This window comes from Pezoporus flaviventris, unplaced genomic scaffold (assembly GCF_033815535.1).
Source record: "Pezoporus flaviventris isolate CSIRO_AGI_PZ_B2104156 unplaced genomic scaffold, CSIRO_AGI_Pfla_v1 ptg000263l, whole genome shotgun sequence".
In the NCBI taxonomy this organism is placed as follows: Eukaryota; Metazoa; Chordata; class Aves; order Psittaciformes; family Psittacidae; genus Pezoporus; species Pezoporus flaviventris.
Window position 1 is genome coordinate 144980 of NW_026892810.1, and position 16237 is coordinate 161216.

The window sequence follows — 16237 nt, forward strand, 5'->3', positions numbered from 1 at the left end:
CCACTGCTAAATGCTTAGTCTTGAGAGAAATTATCAAGCACAGCAAAGAGGCAGGTGTTAGTCTCCCACAAACCCCGCACTTTTGAGAAGCGGCAAAATGTTCTGGCCTTCCTTTGAGGAACATGAGCAGGTCCAATACTATTCACCCTCTTTCCCCAGCTACTGGCCACCTGTGAGGAACTTGACCCAGAGCTGGGAGCCACCCTCCTGCAGGTCTTAAGGTCCCCTGCAGCCATGGAGCTGAACAAAGAGCTGATCTGTTCTGAGGGACAGGCAGGGCAATAAGCAGCACACGGCCCAGCAAGTGCAAAACACCCTGCCTATCGCTGAAGGACCAGATAAGGCGTTACCTTCTTCACTACTGCTGTTCCTTTCATGTTACTTTTGTAAATAGTTCATTACAAGCCTAGGCATGAAGCTTTTTTTACAATAAAAAGTAGGTTACAAATTTCAGTTTAGACTTCATTTTGAGAATTATTTTTTTCTTTAAATCCAGAAAAAAGAAGTCTGCTTAAAGTCCACTCCACTGTCCTATGTACTCTTAGAGCCACATCTGGCCACTTCTGTACAGGCAGCAGCAGTTCCTTCAGGCAGGGAAGTCTGATTCTACAACTGTGTGCATGGGGAGAAAGGAGACCATGAAAGGATGCTGCTGAACATCCATCCCTCTGGGGTTAGACAGATGCTCAGTACAACACTGCTGAATCAGACACGAGCATGGATAATCACAGCATGAAGACAAGCTTTTTCTGAGCAAGCTGAAGCTAATTTCACTGAGTTCTTTGGGAGACTAAAACATAGATTAAAAACCTCTGCTCTGCCATATGGTTTCTACAGGGCTGGACTGGGAAATCTTCCCCATCCCCCTCAGGTGTGCTCCTGCTGTGCAGTCACTTCTGGCTTTACCACCTGGCTTTCTGAAGTCCCTGAAGTATTTAGGAGGAGAATAGGCTCTGGCTCCAGTGGCTTAGCTTTGTCCCGAACGTGGATGAGAGGGTGCACCATGGACATGTGTACGTTAAGGTTATGGGCTTTCTCAAAGCGCTTCCCACACTGGTCACAGGCAAACTCCAGCTCTGTCTCAGCTTTGTGTTTAGTCATGTGGTACTTGAGCGATGCTCGCTGCCTGCACTGGAAACCACAGATTTCACACCTGCAAGGCAAAACAGGGGCTCAGCACCAAGCCTGAAGCCATGGTTGTGGCGCTTGCACTTTGTTGCACTGAATAAGCCCACAAGACAGCCACAGCTTTGTAGTATTTCCTACAACCACCCCAGTCACCCAACACAATTCTCTCCTCAGGCTTGCAGCTTGCTGGTGGTAGCTGAGCACTCCCCTGCTCAACTCAGAAGGGCAACAGGATCAGAAGGATGTTTAAAACTTGCTCAACAACAGGATGCACATTTAAAGTGATTCAGCCAGGACACTACCACCTACTGGCAGGGTTTAGGTCACAGAATCACTCTGGGCTAAGGTCAGTGACTGCGAGGGCTCAGCAGAACTTCACTACCCTTCCCTCAGCTATGAAGGCAAGGTTGGTGTGCACTTACTGAAGGGGCTTTGCTCCCGAGTGCCGCATCTGATGGACTGAGAGGTGTTTGCGTTGCTTAAAGGTCTGCCCACATTCATCACAGATATAATTACGTGCCTCTGCAATGGAAAACGGAAGAGTCATCAATTCTGCTTATTTCTTCGTACAGGAAATGCTCATGTGCCACTGCCCATGCTTACTGCTGGAGTCTGAATTCCTCCCTCTGCCTCACATCCCCCACACTATGGCTTGTTCCAGGTTTATAGGCAAGGCAGACAGTTCTAAACCCCACACAGAGTTCTGCCACAGCACCTACAAGCCTTGTACAATCAAGTGTTGGGTGTTTGTGATGCCTGTCACCAGCCAGGACACACCTGTATGAATGAGCTTCACATGCCGCTGTAGGTACCGGTCAATCATGAACACCTTGTTGCAACCAGGATGAGGACAGGGCCTCTCCCGTACCTCTTCATGATGCTCTTTGATGTGTTTCTGTAAATAAAGGACAAAGCTTTTAAGCACTGGGTTGTATTTCCCCCAGCCAAAAACGTGAATCCCTCAAAAACCATCTTAGCAGACTCATGCATCAGTGCTGCTCCACTGTGAGAGACCAGGGACTCTGCCTCCTGCAGAGCAAGGCAGTGAATTAAGTCTCAGGGACCCTCTCCTTATGTGGAAGTGGTTCTGCAGTACTCAAAGCTACAGGTTTAGGAAACGAGCAAACCCTGACTCACCTTCATGCCATCAGCCCCTCTGTAGACAGCTGTGCAGCCCTGGTAAGGACACTTGTAAATGGTCGGCAGCTCCTCCCTATGAAGCACAGCCCAGCCATCAGCCAGCGTGCTGAGCAGGGGTACTGCCCAGCCACCCGCCTCCTTATTACCTCTCACACTTGATCTTTTTTTTCCAGCCAGGCTTAGGCCCTGGCTTCTTCCTTGTGTTGGGCTCTTCTGCCTTCTTTACTTCTTTGATGTTGCTTTTCTTGCTAGAAATCCTCCAAGAAGGAACAAGGACAGTGGTTCAATACTCAATTTTGGTTTTAGTCCTCCCACCTAATTGTCCCTGAGTGTCTGACAGCTTTGCCTGATGCTTGGCAAAGCAGGAGCATGTGCACAAGCTGAGCTGTGGGCCTAGAACTGAGGAATGAGTTCAGGCCTGACAGGGAGCTCATGGAACAGAGGCATCACTGTGACCTCCAAGCAGGAACATGCAAGAAATGGAAGCCCCAAAGAACACAGTGTTAGCTGAGCAGAGCCTATTGTGGAGCGGGCACCAGCCCTCCCGCTCACCCATGGAGTGCTCTGCTTATCACACTGCGAGACCCTTACTTCTTCTCAGGGTAAGGCTCAAAGGAGTCATCTGAAGACTGCACGTTTCTTTTCTCGTTTCCATCGTCACTCAAGAAGTCCCTAAGAGAAAGAAGATGCCCTTAACCCACACAGCACCACCCTGGTACTTCAGCACCAGCATCTGCAGCAGCAGCACATGTTCTCCATTCCCAGCACATCCATCTTCCCCACAGCATGGCAGCTGAGGTTCCACATATCCTCCTCCCTCATAAGCTCCCCAAGCAAATACAGCACTGGTGCACACAGAAAATAGTAAATTTGGGTTCTTTTAGGTCTAGATCTCTGTAAGAATAACTGAACTGCTGTCAGGAGAACAAAAAGTAGATGTTACTGAATAGGTCTATTGGTTGTTGAGGGATGCTGCCACCATTTTCAATACTGGGAAAGTAAGTTCCTAGATCAAAATGTAATATAACTGTCTGGTGCAGGTTAATTAAGCTGCAAGTCATTCTGTAGTTCCTCATACATAGCAACCACATAGGTTTGGGTTTTACTTTTTCCTCCTTTTAAGTCCTAAGCCATACAAGAAGCAATTAATTCAGAAGCCAAGAAACAGGCAATAAATTATTGTGGCACTTTTAATGTGACAACCAATGGATTTAGCTAACATACTAAAATAAATCTGCACTGAGCCATACTTCAGACTCTGAATGACTGGACCCAGTTCTCAGTTATTTACAAGCCTCACTTTAAATACCAATGTTTGAAGGATTTAGCCAAATCTTTGATCATAAAGACTGCTAAGCTGCCAGTGTCCCTCTCACCTCCCATTTAATCACTCTCCAAGTGCCACCCCTCACACTGACTGCTCTTCTGGAGCAGCCATGAAGGAGAATTGCTCCAAGGGGCTGGAGCAGAAGGACCCAGGCCTGAGCAAACCCCTACATTGTTCCTTCCCCAGAGCAGGGAATGAAACAGGACCAAGTTTGCTGGAAGCAGACAACACAGAGAGCACATGTGCATGCAAAACCACACACCCCACTGTGCAAACTCCCCCCTCCCCCCCCACTGCAGTGCAGGTGGCAAGTTCAGCACATCAGTGGTGTGAACTCCATCCCACCACTGCAGAGCCACTGCTCTGTGCCTCCAACACTGGTTCCAAGGGGCCTAAAGGGCCAGGTCACTGGTGGAGAAAGAGCTCTCTGAGGTGCACCAGGTCATACTCGCAAAGAAGACATTTACGCTATTTTAAACCCACTCTTCTCTCACCCCTCAGAAAGGTCACTGAACTCGTCTTTTACCCGCTCATCCAATGTTGCGGACAGAATCTGCTTCCCACTCAACTGTCCTAGGGAATGAAGGAGAACACGGTGCATTATAAGGAAAAGCAGCAAAACCAAGCTAGAAGAGACAGCTGCCAGGAAGGAACTGGCTGCTTCAGGTTCCCTCAGCATGGCCCACACCAAACTATGCATTCCATGACAAGTTAATGATTATTTAAACCAAACTTCATGTCTCACACTCAAGGATGGGAGAGCCTTTACCCTGCAGTTCCCCTGAACATCTTTTGATTTCCCCCATGACACCCAAAAGACTCATCCCTCAGGGAGTCCCAGTTGCTGTTCCCCTTTCCAGCAGTGGCTGTCAGAGCTAAACAGAGCCTGACTTCTGTAACTCAGAATCAGTGTTAATTTAATTCTTCTCTTCTAGAAGTGGTACTGGGGGGGGGGGGGGGGTGTGACATTCAGCAGTAAATCCACAGTAACTCGACTCATGAGCCCAGCAACTTTCCTTTGCAGAGAGAAGGGGCTCCTTCTGTTCAGCATCACCCAAGGTGGGTCAGGAAGCCCCTCCTTGCCTGTATATGGATGGGGCTTGGATTGAGCAGAAAGAAACATCTGGCAAATACAGTGCTGGAGAACCAATGACTGCTCTGCATCATGGCAGTCTCTGGGGACGGGATGCAGCCCCACCACTGCTCGCTCCCTGGGCCAGTTCTGTGGCTCCTTGCCCCCCAGATGCCTGGGGGGAGATAAGAAGGCAAAATCCCTTACCTGTAGCATTGCTCAGTGGTGACCCAGGCTGCGGCAGGGCTGTCTCTTGCAAGGAGACCATGCTGTCCAGTTGAGAGTGAAATGAATCCCTGTTCTGCAGTGACTCATTCTTCATGTTCAGTGGCACTGATGTGGTCCCCTTGTTTGCAGGCTGCTGGCAAGGAGTTGTCCTTACTGAAGCATGCTGGGGTTTGGGAGCAGAAACAGCCTTGGCATTGTCTGCCTCTGCCCCACTGTCAGTTAAGTGCTGTGCTGTGCTTTTGTTCCACTCTTGCTTGACAGACAAGGCGCTGTTGACAAGCACTGTGCTACAGTACGAATCTGTGTCCATGATGTAGTCGTGGCCACTGCCGCAGCCCCAGATGGCATGGATGATGCCACAGTACTCAGAGGAGAGCACACTCTGCAGGCTGGGCACTGATGCACAGCTCCCAGCATGCCTGTGCGTCCATGACACCAGACTGTGCAGGCACTGCAGGCTGGATGTGATCGGGTCAACTGTTGGAAGGAGAGGCAGCACATGCATGGTCAGTCAGTCCCTGGGACAACCAGGGACACAGCCACCCGTGTGGAGGGACACACTCCCCCCAGGAGGGGACAGGGCTGCAGACCCACTCCCCCAGGGCTGTGGGAGACAGCAGGTGAGAGACCCCCTAAAGATGGGCTGGGGCAGCCCCAGTAGTTGCCAATATTGATAATTATATAGTGGAAAGTGTATTTCTGATTTTCCCCCATGTCTGACAGTGGCAGGGACAGGCCTGGTGCTGCTGCCCACATCCTCTCTGCCTACTCTTCATGCCACCAGCGTGAGCCTGCACCTGTGCAGCTCTGCTTGGGGAGCTCCTCAACACCCATAAAACCCAGACCTGTGCTGATAGTATTACAGAAAGGGAAAGGAAAAAAAGGGAGAAAGGAAGGGGGGAAAAAAAGGGAAAGGGGGCAAGCACTCACCCATGCAGGAGGCACTTCCTTCCATTCCCAGCTGGGCCTGGGCCATGCTGCTCCTGTAAAACCCAGAACAGCACAGTGGGGTCTCAGGGGTTACGGAGGGACGAGGCATCAATACGTGGCAACTTACTGCTCCCAGGAAGCAAGAAAAGCAACATACTTTCCTTTGGACTTTGCATGATCTGTGGGAGATGCGTTCACCCTCTGGATGAAGGTCCTGAGGATGCTTTGGCATTTGTAGAACTGGGCATGGCACTTCTTACAGACAAACTGGGGGAGCGTGGGGTCCTGTCGCACAGCCACGCCGACCAGCCGCTGGAAGTCCATGAAGAAGACCTGATCCACACAGCACTGCTTCTCCGAGTTTTCCCCCATCGCTGACACCTTCCCGAAAGCATTGTGAAGGCTCCTGGAGGAGAACTTCCCATGGCAGAGACGACAATACCCAGTGCTCAGTGCTCTGCCAATTCCTGCCAGAAAAGGGAGTACCAGCTACAGCCAGATGGCACCAGCATGTGGGAAGACATTCCCCTTCCCTTGATCCAGGCTGCCTCCAGAGTCCCATCTTCAAAATAAGAATGGAAAAACCAAGCAGGAAGCAAGACACCTTCCCTGTGACCCTTTCCCTGCAGACCAGGACACTGCTCTGCAACTGGTTGACCCCCAAATCAGCCTCTGATTTTCCTGGCTGCCCCTGCAGAGGAACCTCCTCCCAGTTGTAGCATTCCCAGGACTCATGCCAGCACGTTTGTGCTTTTGCATCCCTTGGCTTAAACAGATCTTCTCCCTCCCTAGCATTTATCTCCAAAGTACTTATAGCGAGTGGTGGCAGCCCTCAACCTGAGAGGTGCCCAGCAGCAAGCAGGTAGCTGGGATGTGCCACAGGACCATCCCGGTGCAGTGGGGCAGATGCAGAGCAGCTCTCCTGCTCCCAGTTCGCTGACTGCGCTGCTCTCCCACCTGGCAACATCTTCCCCATCCCATGGCATCCCAGCTTTGCAGAGCATAGCTCCATCCCTCCGTTGTGCCATAATGGAAAATTCCTGGAACGCTCTGCACCCTCCGGGCCACCTGCCCAGGCACGGGTCCCACCTGCAGCACCCAGTTAATCTTCAGATGCCCAACTTCGAACCGTTCCACATTCAAACTTATCTCCCACCGCAGCCGCACGGGCTCGGTTATCGGCTGCCGCCAAATCACTGGCAGCACCGGAAAATGGAGGGAAGAATCAGCTCCCACCCGCTCGCCCTGCCATACTGCCCCAGCCCCTCTTACCTCGTCGGTTACTGGCACCGGGAGCCTGTACTCCTTACAAGTGAAGACGCTCTCCACAAACCGGCAACCCCAGGCCTGTTTTCCGGTGTACCGACCCCGGGAGCTGCGGTCCGCGCCCCAGCCGAGAGGAGAGGCGGCGGCAGAGCTCGGCGGTGTCCAGCCTTACACCCGCCAGGACCAGCCCGCAGTCCGTACCGGTGGGTGCCCGCGGGGTGAGGGACTGACCTCTCGCTCCCGTCTGCTGGCTTCCGCCCCAGGGCGGCCCCACCACCCAGTTCCCCCCGCCCCGGCCGGACCTCGCTTCACCTGCCTCCGGTGCTCCGCCGAGGACGGCGGGCCGTGTCCAGGCGGCACCCGCTGGGACCCACCCCGTGAAGGACTTGGACTGCGACGCCGCCTCATTCCCGCGAGCCATCGTACCAGGAAGCTGCCGAGGCCCGGAGAGCTCCGCATCGGAGCCGCCCGGGACCGCCAAGAACCGTCCGCGCAGATCGCGCTTCATCGCCGCCGCGGGCCCGGCCCAGCCCCACCCGGCGCAGCGCCCCCTGTCGGCTGGAGGACCCCGGGAGCCGCTGGCGGCCGCCATGGTCGCGGCAGGCTCAGCGGGCCCCGATGGGGCCCGGGGCAGGCCGGGCCCTGCAGACCGCCATTAGGGCGGCGAGTGGCGCCCTGGAGATGGGTAGCGCCGGCCGGACACGAGTGAGCGGGCGGCGGGACTCCCCGCGCACCCCGGGCCCGGCCTTCCGTCGGGTTCCTCCGGCACAGGCGGCACTGGGAACGCCGGATCCCTCCAACTCCATGGGGTGTCCGGAGGTGTGTGTCTCCCCGGACCACCCCCCGCCCCGCCCAGATCCCAGACACCCCGGGGATGGGCACGATCCTGCCCCCCTCCCTGGCGCAGCTTGGCCCCTCGTCGGGTTCCATGTTCCATTGGCCACCTCAGGGTTCCGTGTTCCCCTTGGGGAGCCTCGGCTCAATCCCCATCTCTCTGGCAGGAGGCCTACGTGGAGTACCTGAAGAGTATTGACTTGCGGAGAAAGGACTTTACAACCAATCAGCCAATTAGAGTTGTAAAGTAGGTATGTTTATTCAGCGCTGGGCGGCACAGAGATATCCCACCAAAGTCGTGAGCGCCGCAGCCGCCCATCCTTCAAACATATATAGCATTGTGGCTACATATTCATGAGACCACCTATACATATTCATAACCTGTCCCCACTTCATATGATAATTAGTATTTCCATAAACTCCTCCTGCACAGTGCTTTTTGTAAGTGGTCATAGGGGGTCGTGGGGATGAAGGCTAGCAGCTCTTCTTCGTCATCGTAAGTAACCTTTTGGTCTTGCGCAGGCTCAGTTACTCCTTGGATCTTGCACCTGTTCTCTTCTTTTGCTCAGCTCAGTCGCCCCTTGGATTGGCTGATCTTATCCCAAAAGTTACAAATGTAGCTAACTTTTCATAGGTGTCAAGTCCTGCACTTTGTTAACCTTTAGGTTGCACTAACAATGCGATTAAGGTATATTATTACTAATTACATTAACAATGCGAACTAATTACCCAACCAGCAACAAGTTTTAAATCTTAGGACTCCCCTATCTCAGCATCACTCTCATTGTGCAGGCCCTGCAGGAAGAGGCGGCATGTAAAGCACCCGGGCCTGCTCCTTTGTCCCCGCTAGTGCCTTCTCCATCGCAGAACGGTCTGGGGCCAGTGTCACTGGGGTGGGTGACCACAGCACCCTGCTCTCCTCGCAGGTGGGATTGAGGGGGATTACCCCGACACCCCAAAGATGGTGAAGCTTGCGGAGCAGTGCCTGGGGAGAGTCAAGTCCATTGTAGTGGCACTGGGTGAGTGAGGGGCTGTGGGTCCCGCTCCGGGGACCTGGAACCCCATCCCAGGTGGGAGTAGGGCTAGTGGGTCACAGCTGACTTCCTCCCTCCCCAGGGAAAGCCCAGGCCAATCCGGCTGTGCAGGGGGCCCTGGCTCCCCTCCCCAGGCACTGCAGTGTTTGCTCGGATGGGGGGGGGGGGAGGGGGAGGGGTGGGAAACTCTTTTCCTTCCTACCCCCAAAGATCTTCCAGAAGCTGCAGATCACTGAGGCACAGAGCATATGGAAGTATGTGAGCTTGGACACGGGGAGGGGGGGGGGCTGGTGTTTGCCTCACACCTGCCTAGGGGGCTAGGATGGGCCATCCCCAGGCTTTGGCTTTGCTGGGTAGGGGGAACAGCAGGGAAAGGGCCCTGGCATTTGTTGCCGTGTCCTGCAGTGGGTCCTGAGGGCAGGGAGTTGATGCTGCTGGAGGCAGCATCTCTGCAGAAGTGGAAGCTGAAGACTGCAGCTGAACCTCAGCAAGGCCCTGCAGAAGACCTCCCTGGCAAGTGAGGAGCTCCCTGGGTGGAAAGTCAGGGCAGGCTGGGAGGGGAGAGGGATCCTGGGGTGCCTGAGGGACCCCCTGCTCCATGCTGTCTGTGCTGGTGGCTGTGGCCTTTGGGCAAATGTCCCCAACACGTTGCCTGCTTTACAGATGCTGTCCCTGCAGCTTCAGATGGTGGAAAACCTGGTTATTGCCAAGGCCCAGGAGGAGACTGTATACTTCCTAGCTGTCCTGGGTTCAGCTGTAACAATTATTTTTCTCCTTCTTAGTAGCTGATGCAGTGCTGTGTTTTCAACTTTAGTCTGAGAACAATGCTGATAATGCACTGATGTTTTCAGTTGTTGCCAAGTAATGCTTACTCCAATCAAGGACTTTTCAGTCTCATGCTCTGCCAGGGAGGAGGGGCACAAGAAGCTGGGAGGAAGCAGAGACAGGACACCTGACTGAAACTAGCCATAAGGGGTATTCCATACCACAGCACATCATGCCCAGGACATAAACTGAGGGGAGTTACAGATTGCTGCTCAGGTCAGGCTGGGTATCTGTCAGTGGGCAGTGCGCAATTGTATTGTGCATCACTTGTGTTTATTGTTTTCTTTTTCTTTTCCTCTTTTAGTTTTATTTTCTCTCCCCTTGTTATTTCCTTTATTATTATTAGTGGTAGTAGTAGTGGTTTTGTATTATACTTTAGTTATTGGACTGTTCTTATCTCAACCTATGGGGTTTATGTTCTTTTCATTCTTCTCCCCATCCCTTTAGGAGTGGCAGGAGAAGAAGCAAGGGGGATTGAGCGATTGGCTGCATGGTTCTGAGTTACCAGCTGGGCTTAATCCACGACACCAGCATTGAGGGTGTACTGGGCTCCAGCAGAGCCGCATACCTTCCAGCTCCAGTGCCTGTGCCCCATCCCTGGGCTGTACCGATCCCCCACAGGCTTTTGGGGTCCTGCTCCTGTCTTGCTGCCTGCTGACTGGGAGGATGAAGGTGGGAGAAGGGTTGAGCCCAGCCCCTAGGCTGCTGGGGCTGTGCTGGGCAGCAGGTTGTGCTGGGTGGTGGGTGCTGCAGTGGTGCAGGAGCTCTAGAGCCTTAACTCTGCCATGGCCCAGCTGCAATGGAAGATGGAAGAGCAGCGGCTGCAGCTGCAGGAGGCTGCCAACAGGTATAGGGGGTGTCACAGCAGGGACCCTGGGGGCCACCCTGGCAGTGCCCTCACCTGGGGCCATTCCACCCCCAGGAGGTTCTCCAGCAGCATGGACCTCATGCCTGAGGAGCAGGAGCAGAGCTCCCTCTACACCACCATCCTCAAGTATGAGCAGGACCATGTGAGTATATGTCGGAGGCTGCTGTGGGGACAGAGGTCTGTGCTGTGGGTGCAGGATGTGTGCTGGCCTTGGGTGCTGTGGGGCAAGAGTCCTTGATGCCCCTGAGTGCTTCTCGTACAGGGTGCTATGCCATGGGGCAGGGTGCTGTCTTTACTGATGTTCCCCAGGACTGGCTGAGGCAGTGGAAAGCCAGGCTGAAGCGGAGCCCAGTGGATCTCTCCCTGTTGTCAGGGCTCTTCTCCTGCCTCCTCAGGTAGTGCTAGGGTGGGGAGGGGCCCTTCTCGGAGCTAGGGGGCTGCTTGCTGGTGCCCCCTGCAGACCCCTTCCTGTGCTTTCAGCTTCCCGAAGCACCCCATCGCCCAGCTCCTGCAGCCAGCTGCAGTGTGCGGTGTACACCCGCCTCTACCCAGCCGTCACCTGGGGCACTGCCGACACCACTGTAGCCTCCCCCACCGGCCTCTCCTTCCACTTGCTTGGACCCAGGGGGGGCGCTGGCTCTGAGCCTCCCAAAGCTTCTACCACGTGTTCTTGGTGCCCGAGCATGGCGCAGTTGGGCGGCAGCACAGCCTCTCCAGCAAGCCCCTCACTGTTGGCCCCAGCACCCCAACGGTAGAGGGCAGCTGGCCAGAGCCAGCAGCAGCCCCCCAGACCCCCTGGGAGAGCTCCTTCGAGGACCTGGAACAGTTCCTGGCATCGCCCAAGGGCTGGGCCCCCAGGGAGCCCCTGGCTGGCCTCAGGACAGAGGTGATGCTGCTGGAGCAGCTGAAGGGCATCGTGTGGGACATCCACAATGCCATCGGTGAGGGGTGGCTGCTGGGATCTGGGGGCTTTCTGGGCCTGGGCAGGGCTCTTCCCCTGTTGTGGGCTCTCTGGGGGAGCAAGAGGATCCCTGTACCCTGTTGTTTTAGCTGGAGCAGACTTGGGGTCAGGATGGATTGGATGGGTGGTCTCGGGGGACACCCACCAAGAATGCTGTGTAACTTGTCCTTTCCCAAACAGGCTGTTGTCCCTGATGCTGCTGGCCTTCAAAAGGCTGAACACAGCCACCAGCAAGGACCAGTGCCTGGCCTGCCTGGAGGAGGCCTTTTTCCCAACACTGTGGGCCCTGCTGCTGGCTCTGTAGGTACTGAGGCCCTGGGGCCAGGCCAGGCCCCTGCAACCCCCTCCCTGGCAGCCCCTCGCCTCTGCCTGCAGGAGTGTGCACCAGCTCCATGAGGCAACCCTGGCCCACAGCATGGAGCAGCACTGGCATGTCAGCACCATCAACATGGAGCTGGCATCCTGGCTCTTGCCCCTGGCTTCCCCGTGTACAGCTCTGCCATTGAGGACCTGTGACTCATCCCTCTGGAGACTTATGCATGCAGGAAGCTGGAGTGCATTGGTGAGTGGCTGGGGGGGGGCAGGCTGGTAGTGTTACTGCAAAAGTTGGTTGGAGAACCTCTCTAAGACTCAATTTGGAGTTTTAGAAAGCAGCATTCTTTATTGCAGTGCTGGGCTCACACACAGATCATTTCTCAAAGGTGAGTGCACTCATTACTTGCTGGCAGCAGCTGTATATTTAGCATACTCATGCATATTTACAGTTTTTTCCAGTAAAATGATTTACAAATTCATGAGATTCTGGGAACTAATTATAATGCTGTTAGTTTTCATTCCAATTACACATGCACTTTCTTGCTGAGTGGGGTTCTCTGGTGGTCGTCGATAGTCTTCCTCACTGTATTTGCTGATTGACCTCAGTGCTTTCATGCTTGCAAGGTCCTAGTGCTGAGTTAGCAGTTGGCATGTCCTTGCTTTTGTTCTATTCCAGTCTCTGTTATCTTGAAGGCTGGCATCCTGCGTCTTATTTACTGACTGTTGTTATCAGTCCCATGATGTTCCTTCCCCCATCAGCCAGGCATTCTTTACTACCTATGTGATAGCAAGTTAGAACAGCTTGTTGTATTTTACTATGTTAAAGTCACACACAGTATTGTTAGTTTAAACCTACAATTTAAGCCAACAGTGGGGGGTGCCCGGATGACCCTCAGCACCTGCTCTGTGCTGCAGTGTATCACAGTATCACAGTATGCTAGAGATTGGAAGGGACCTCGAAAGATCATCTAGTCCAATCCCCCTGCCGGAGCAGGAACACCTAGATAATGTTACACAGGAATGTGTCCAGGCGGGTTTTGAATGTCTCCAGGGAAGGAGACTCCACAACCTCCCTGGGCAGCCTGTTCCAGTGTTCTGTCACCCTCACTGAGAAGAAGTTTCTTCTCAAGTTTAAGTGGAACCTCTTGTGTTCCAGTTTGTACCTGTTACCCCTTGTCCTATCATTGTTTGCCACTGAGTAGAGCCTGGCTCCATACTCATGACACTCCCCCTTTATATATTTATAGACACTTATAAGGTCACCCCTCAGTCTCCTCTTCTCCAAACTATAGAGACCCAGCTCCCTCAGTCTTTCCTCATAAGGGAGATGCTCCACTCCCTTAATCATATTTGTTGCCCTGCGCTGGACTCTCTCCAGCAGCTCCCTGTCCTTCTTGAACTGAGGGGCCCAGAACTGGACACAATATTCCAGATGGGGTCTCACCAGGGCAGAGTAGAGGGGAAGGAGGACCTCTCTCGACCTACTAACCACCCCCCTTCTAATACACCCCAGGATGCCATTGGCCTTCTTAGCCACAAGGGCACAGTGTTGGCTCATGGTCATCCTGTCGTCCACTAGGACCCCCAGGTCCCTCTCCCCTACACTGCTCTCTAACAGGTCGTTTCCCAACCTATACTGGAACCTGGGGTTGTTCCTGCCCAGATGCAGGACTCTACACTTTCCCTTGTTATATTTCATCCAGTTATTCCCTGCCCAACTCTTCAGCCTGTCCAGGTCTCGCTGGATGGCAGCACAGCCTTCTGGCGTGTCAGCCACTCCTCCCAGCTTAGTGTCATCAGCAAAGTTGCTGATAGTACACTCAATTCCCTCATCTAAATCGTTGATGAATATATTAAATAATACTGGTCCCAGTACTGACCCTTGAGGCACTCCACTAGTTACAGGCCTCCAACTAGACTCAGCCCCATAGACTACAACTCTGGCTTCTCTCCTTCAGCCAGTTCGCAGTCCACCTCACTACCTGATCATCCAGTCCACACTTCCTCAATTTAGCTGTGAGGATGCTGTGGGAGACTGTGTCAAATGCTTTGCTGTGTAGCATCTACAAGTGTGCCAAGGAGTACTGTGGTGCCTGGGACTGTCAGACCTCCACCTCTGCTCCCATGTGAGTACAGGGAAAGATGGCCCCACCACCTGACACTCCCCACTCTGCTGTTACTTAGCAGTAAATAAAAACACTGGTGTGTTATCAGCACTGTACTCAGACTAAAGTCAAAAACACAGCACTGCACCAGCTACTAGGAAGGAGGAAAATAACTGCTGCAGCTGAACCCAGGACAGATAGCAACACAGACAGGACACCATCATGACCACCTACTACATCATGACCCGGTGGAGTGTTGGGGGTGTGGATGTAAGGGTGGGGGGTCCTGTTTCTGCCAGAACTGATGGTTCCCATCCACAGGGCAGACAAGCTGCTGCCCATCCTATCCTATGTGGTGCTGCAGACAGGGCTGCCCCAACTGCTGGCTGAGTGTGCTGCCCTGGAGGAGTTAATCTACGAGGGGTAGGTGCCCAGGGGGACTGGGGGTGTGCAGCTTCCCCTGGGTGGGGGCACCGACAGAGGCATGGGGAGGGGGCTAGGTGGGAGCCGCAGCTCCTGTGGGTGCATGGCTGTGGGATAGTGGTTGTGGCAGTGTGGTGGCTAGGGTGGTGTGGCAGCTGTGACTGTCCTGGCTGTGGTGGTATCCTAGCCATGGTGGTGCAGTGGCCACAGTGGTGTCCTGGTGTCTTGGCTGTGATGGTCCTGGCCGTAGTGGTGTGGTGGTCATGATGGTGCAGTGGCCATGATGGTGTCCTGTCTGGGTTGCTATCTGTCCTGGGTTCAGCTGTAGCAGTTATTTTCCTCCTTCTTAGTAGCTGGTCCAGTGCTGTGTTTTCGACTTTAGTCTGAGAACAACGTTGATAATGTACCGATGTTTTTAGTTGTTGCTAATTAATGCTTACTCAGATCAAGGACTTGTCAGTCTCATGCTCTGCCGGTGAGGAGGGGCACAGGAAGCTGGGAGGAAGCAGAGACAGGACACCTGACTGAAACTAGCCAAAGGGGTATTCCATACCACAGCATGTCATTCCCAGTACATAAACTGGGGGGAGTTACCTGGAAGGCCCAGATGCTGCTCAGGTCAGGCTGGGTATCGGTCAGTGGGTGGTGTTCATCACTTGTGTTTATTGTTTTCTTTTCCTTTTCCCCTTTTAGTTTTATATTCTCTCCCCTTGTTATTTCCATTATTATTATTATTATTATTATTATTGGTGGTAATAGTAGTGGCTTTGTATTATACCTTAGTTACTGGACTGTTCTTATCTCAACTCATGGGATTTACATTCTTTCAATTCTCCTCCCCATCCTCCAGGATCAGGGGAGGGGGGTTAAGACGGGGCGGTGGTGAGTGAAGCTGCATGGTTCTGAGTTACCAGCTGGGCTTAAACCACGACACTATCCTGTCCATGGCAGTGTCCCAGCAGTGATGCTGTGGTGACCATGGCAGTGTCCTAGCCATGGCGGTGTGGCAGCCACGTGGTGCAGGTGGACGTGGTGCAGGTACCTGACTGGGGAGAAGGGGTACTGCCTGACGTCCCTGCAGAGCACCGTGTCCTACATGGAATCCGTGCAGTAAGGTGGCAGCCAAGTGCTGCTGCGCCCCATCCCTGCGGACCTGATGGGGGAGTCAGGGGGTCCCCGTGGGGTGGGATGAGCTGAGCCCCCCATCGCATCCCCGAGGTGGGGATGGGGAGACCTGGGGCTAGCCCGGGTGTTGCTCCTCCCGTCCTGCGGCTCCGCCCCTCTTGGTGACGTCATCGTGACGCGAGAACTAGAAAGGGAGCTCAGGCGGGGCGGGAGTTGGCACTGGTGGGGAACCGGGTGTGGGGTAGACGCTGCTGCACCCTCAATATGTGCGCGGGCTCGGAGCTGCGGTAGGAGTACCGGCGCTGCTTGGAGTGCAAGTTCTCCTGGAGCTGCACCAGGTCCTGCTCCGATCAGTCCTTCGTGGAACGGCTGCGGCGGGAGCCGGCGGTGCTAGGGACCTTGCAGGAGGACGCGTCTGTGCTGTTGGCCCGGGGGCCGCTGGAGCTGGCGGCCATCAACCTCTACTTTTCACCCTGGCGCAAGGAGTTCAGCACCGTGCAGGTGAGGGCCCGCGACCCTGCCCGCGCTCCCGGAGCTGGGGGGCAGGCCGCGAGGCTCCAGCCGTGTCCCCGCTCTCGTTGCAGATCTTTCCCAGCGCCTACGTGCACTCGCTGCGCTCGGCACTCCCTAAAACCAACTTGGAGCGGAGCTTTGTC

The 16237-nt window shown here is 54.3% G+C and overlaps 1 protein-coding gene and 1 pseudogene across 5 annotated transcripts; one reads left to right on the plus strand and one right to left on the minus strand.

The window, feature by feature from the left end:
- Nucleotides 1-484: 484 nt before the first annotated feature.
- LOC133263266 (zinc finger protein 276-like) lies at nucleotides 485-7618 on the minus strand. 5 transcript variants are annotated; one of them, XM_061442979.1, is made up of 11 exons: nucleotides 7404-7618; nucleotides 5983-6292; nucleotides 5826-5878; nucleotides 4875-5372; nucleotides 4090-4168; nucleotides 2860-2940; nucleotides 2415-2525; nucleotides 2266-2341; nucleotides 1906-2023; nucleotides 1551-1650; nucleotides 485-1153 (listed from the first exon to the last, which is right to left on the minus strand). In XM_061442979.1, the coding sequence occupies exons 1-11, from the start codon at nucleotides 7597-7599 to the stop codon at nucleotides 868-870; spliced, it is 1908 nt and encodes a 635-aa protein (XP_061298963.1). In that variant the 5' UTR covers nucleotides 7600-7618; the 3' UTR covers nucleotides 485-867. The 5 variants fall into 5 exon arrangements, with proteins under 5 accessions (XP_061298963.1, XP_061298967.1, XP_061298965.1 ...); XM_061442983.1 differs by lacking the exon at nucleotides 7404-7618 and adding an exon at nucleotides 7098-7390; XM_061442981.1 differs by lacking the exon at nucleotides 7404-7618 and adding an exon at nucleotides 6783-7390.
- Nucleotides 7619-9382: 1764 nt separating this feature from the next.
- Nucleotides 9383-12839, plus strand: LOC133263263 (VPS9 domain-containing protein 1-like; annotated as a pseudogene).
- The last annotated feature ends 3398 nt before the right edge of the window (nucleotides 12840-16237 follow it).

Excerpts from the sequence above, each read along its gene's own strand:
- LOC133263266 (XM_061442979.1), bottom strand. The coding sequence starts at position 7,599 with ATGAAGCGCGATCTGCGCGGACGGTTCTTGGCGGTCCCGGGCGGCTCC. Across the intron at positions 6,293-7,403 it reads CGGCGGAGCACCGGAGGCAG|GAATTGGCAGAGCACTGAGC; the intron begins GTGAAGCGAGGT and ends CTTTTCTGGCAG. Across the intron at positions 2,342-2,414 it reads AAAAAGATCAAGTGTGAGAG|GGAGGAGCTGCCGACCATTT; the intron begins GTAATAAGGAGG and ends TGTGCTTCATAG.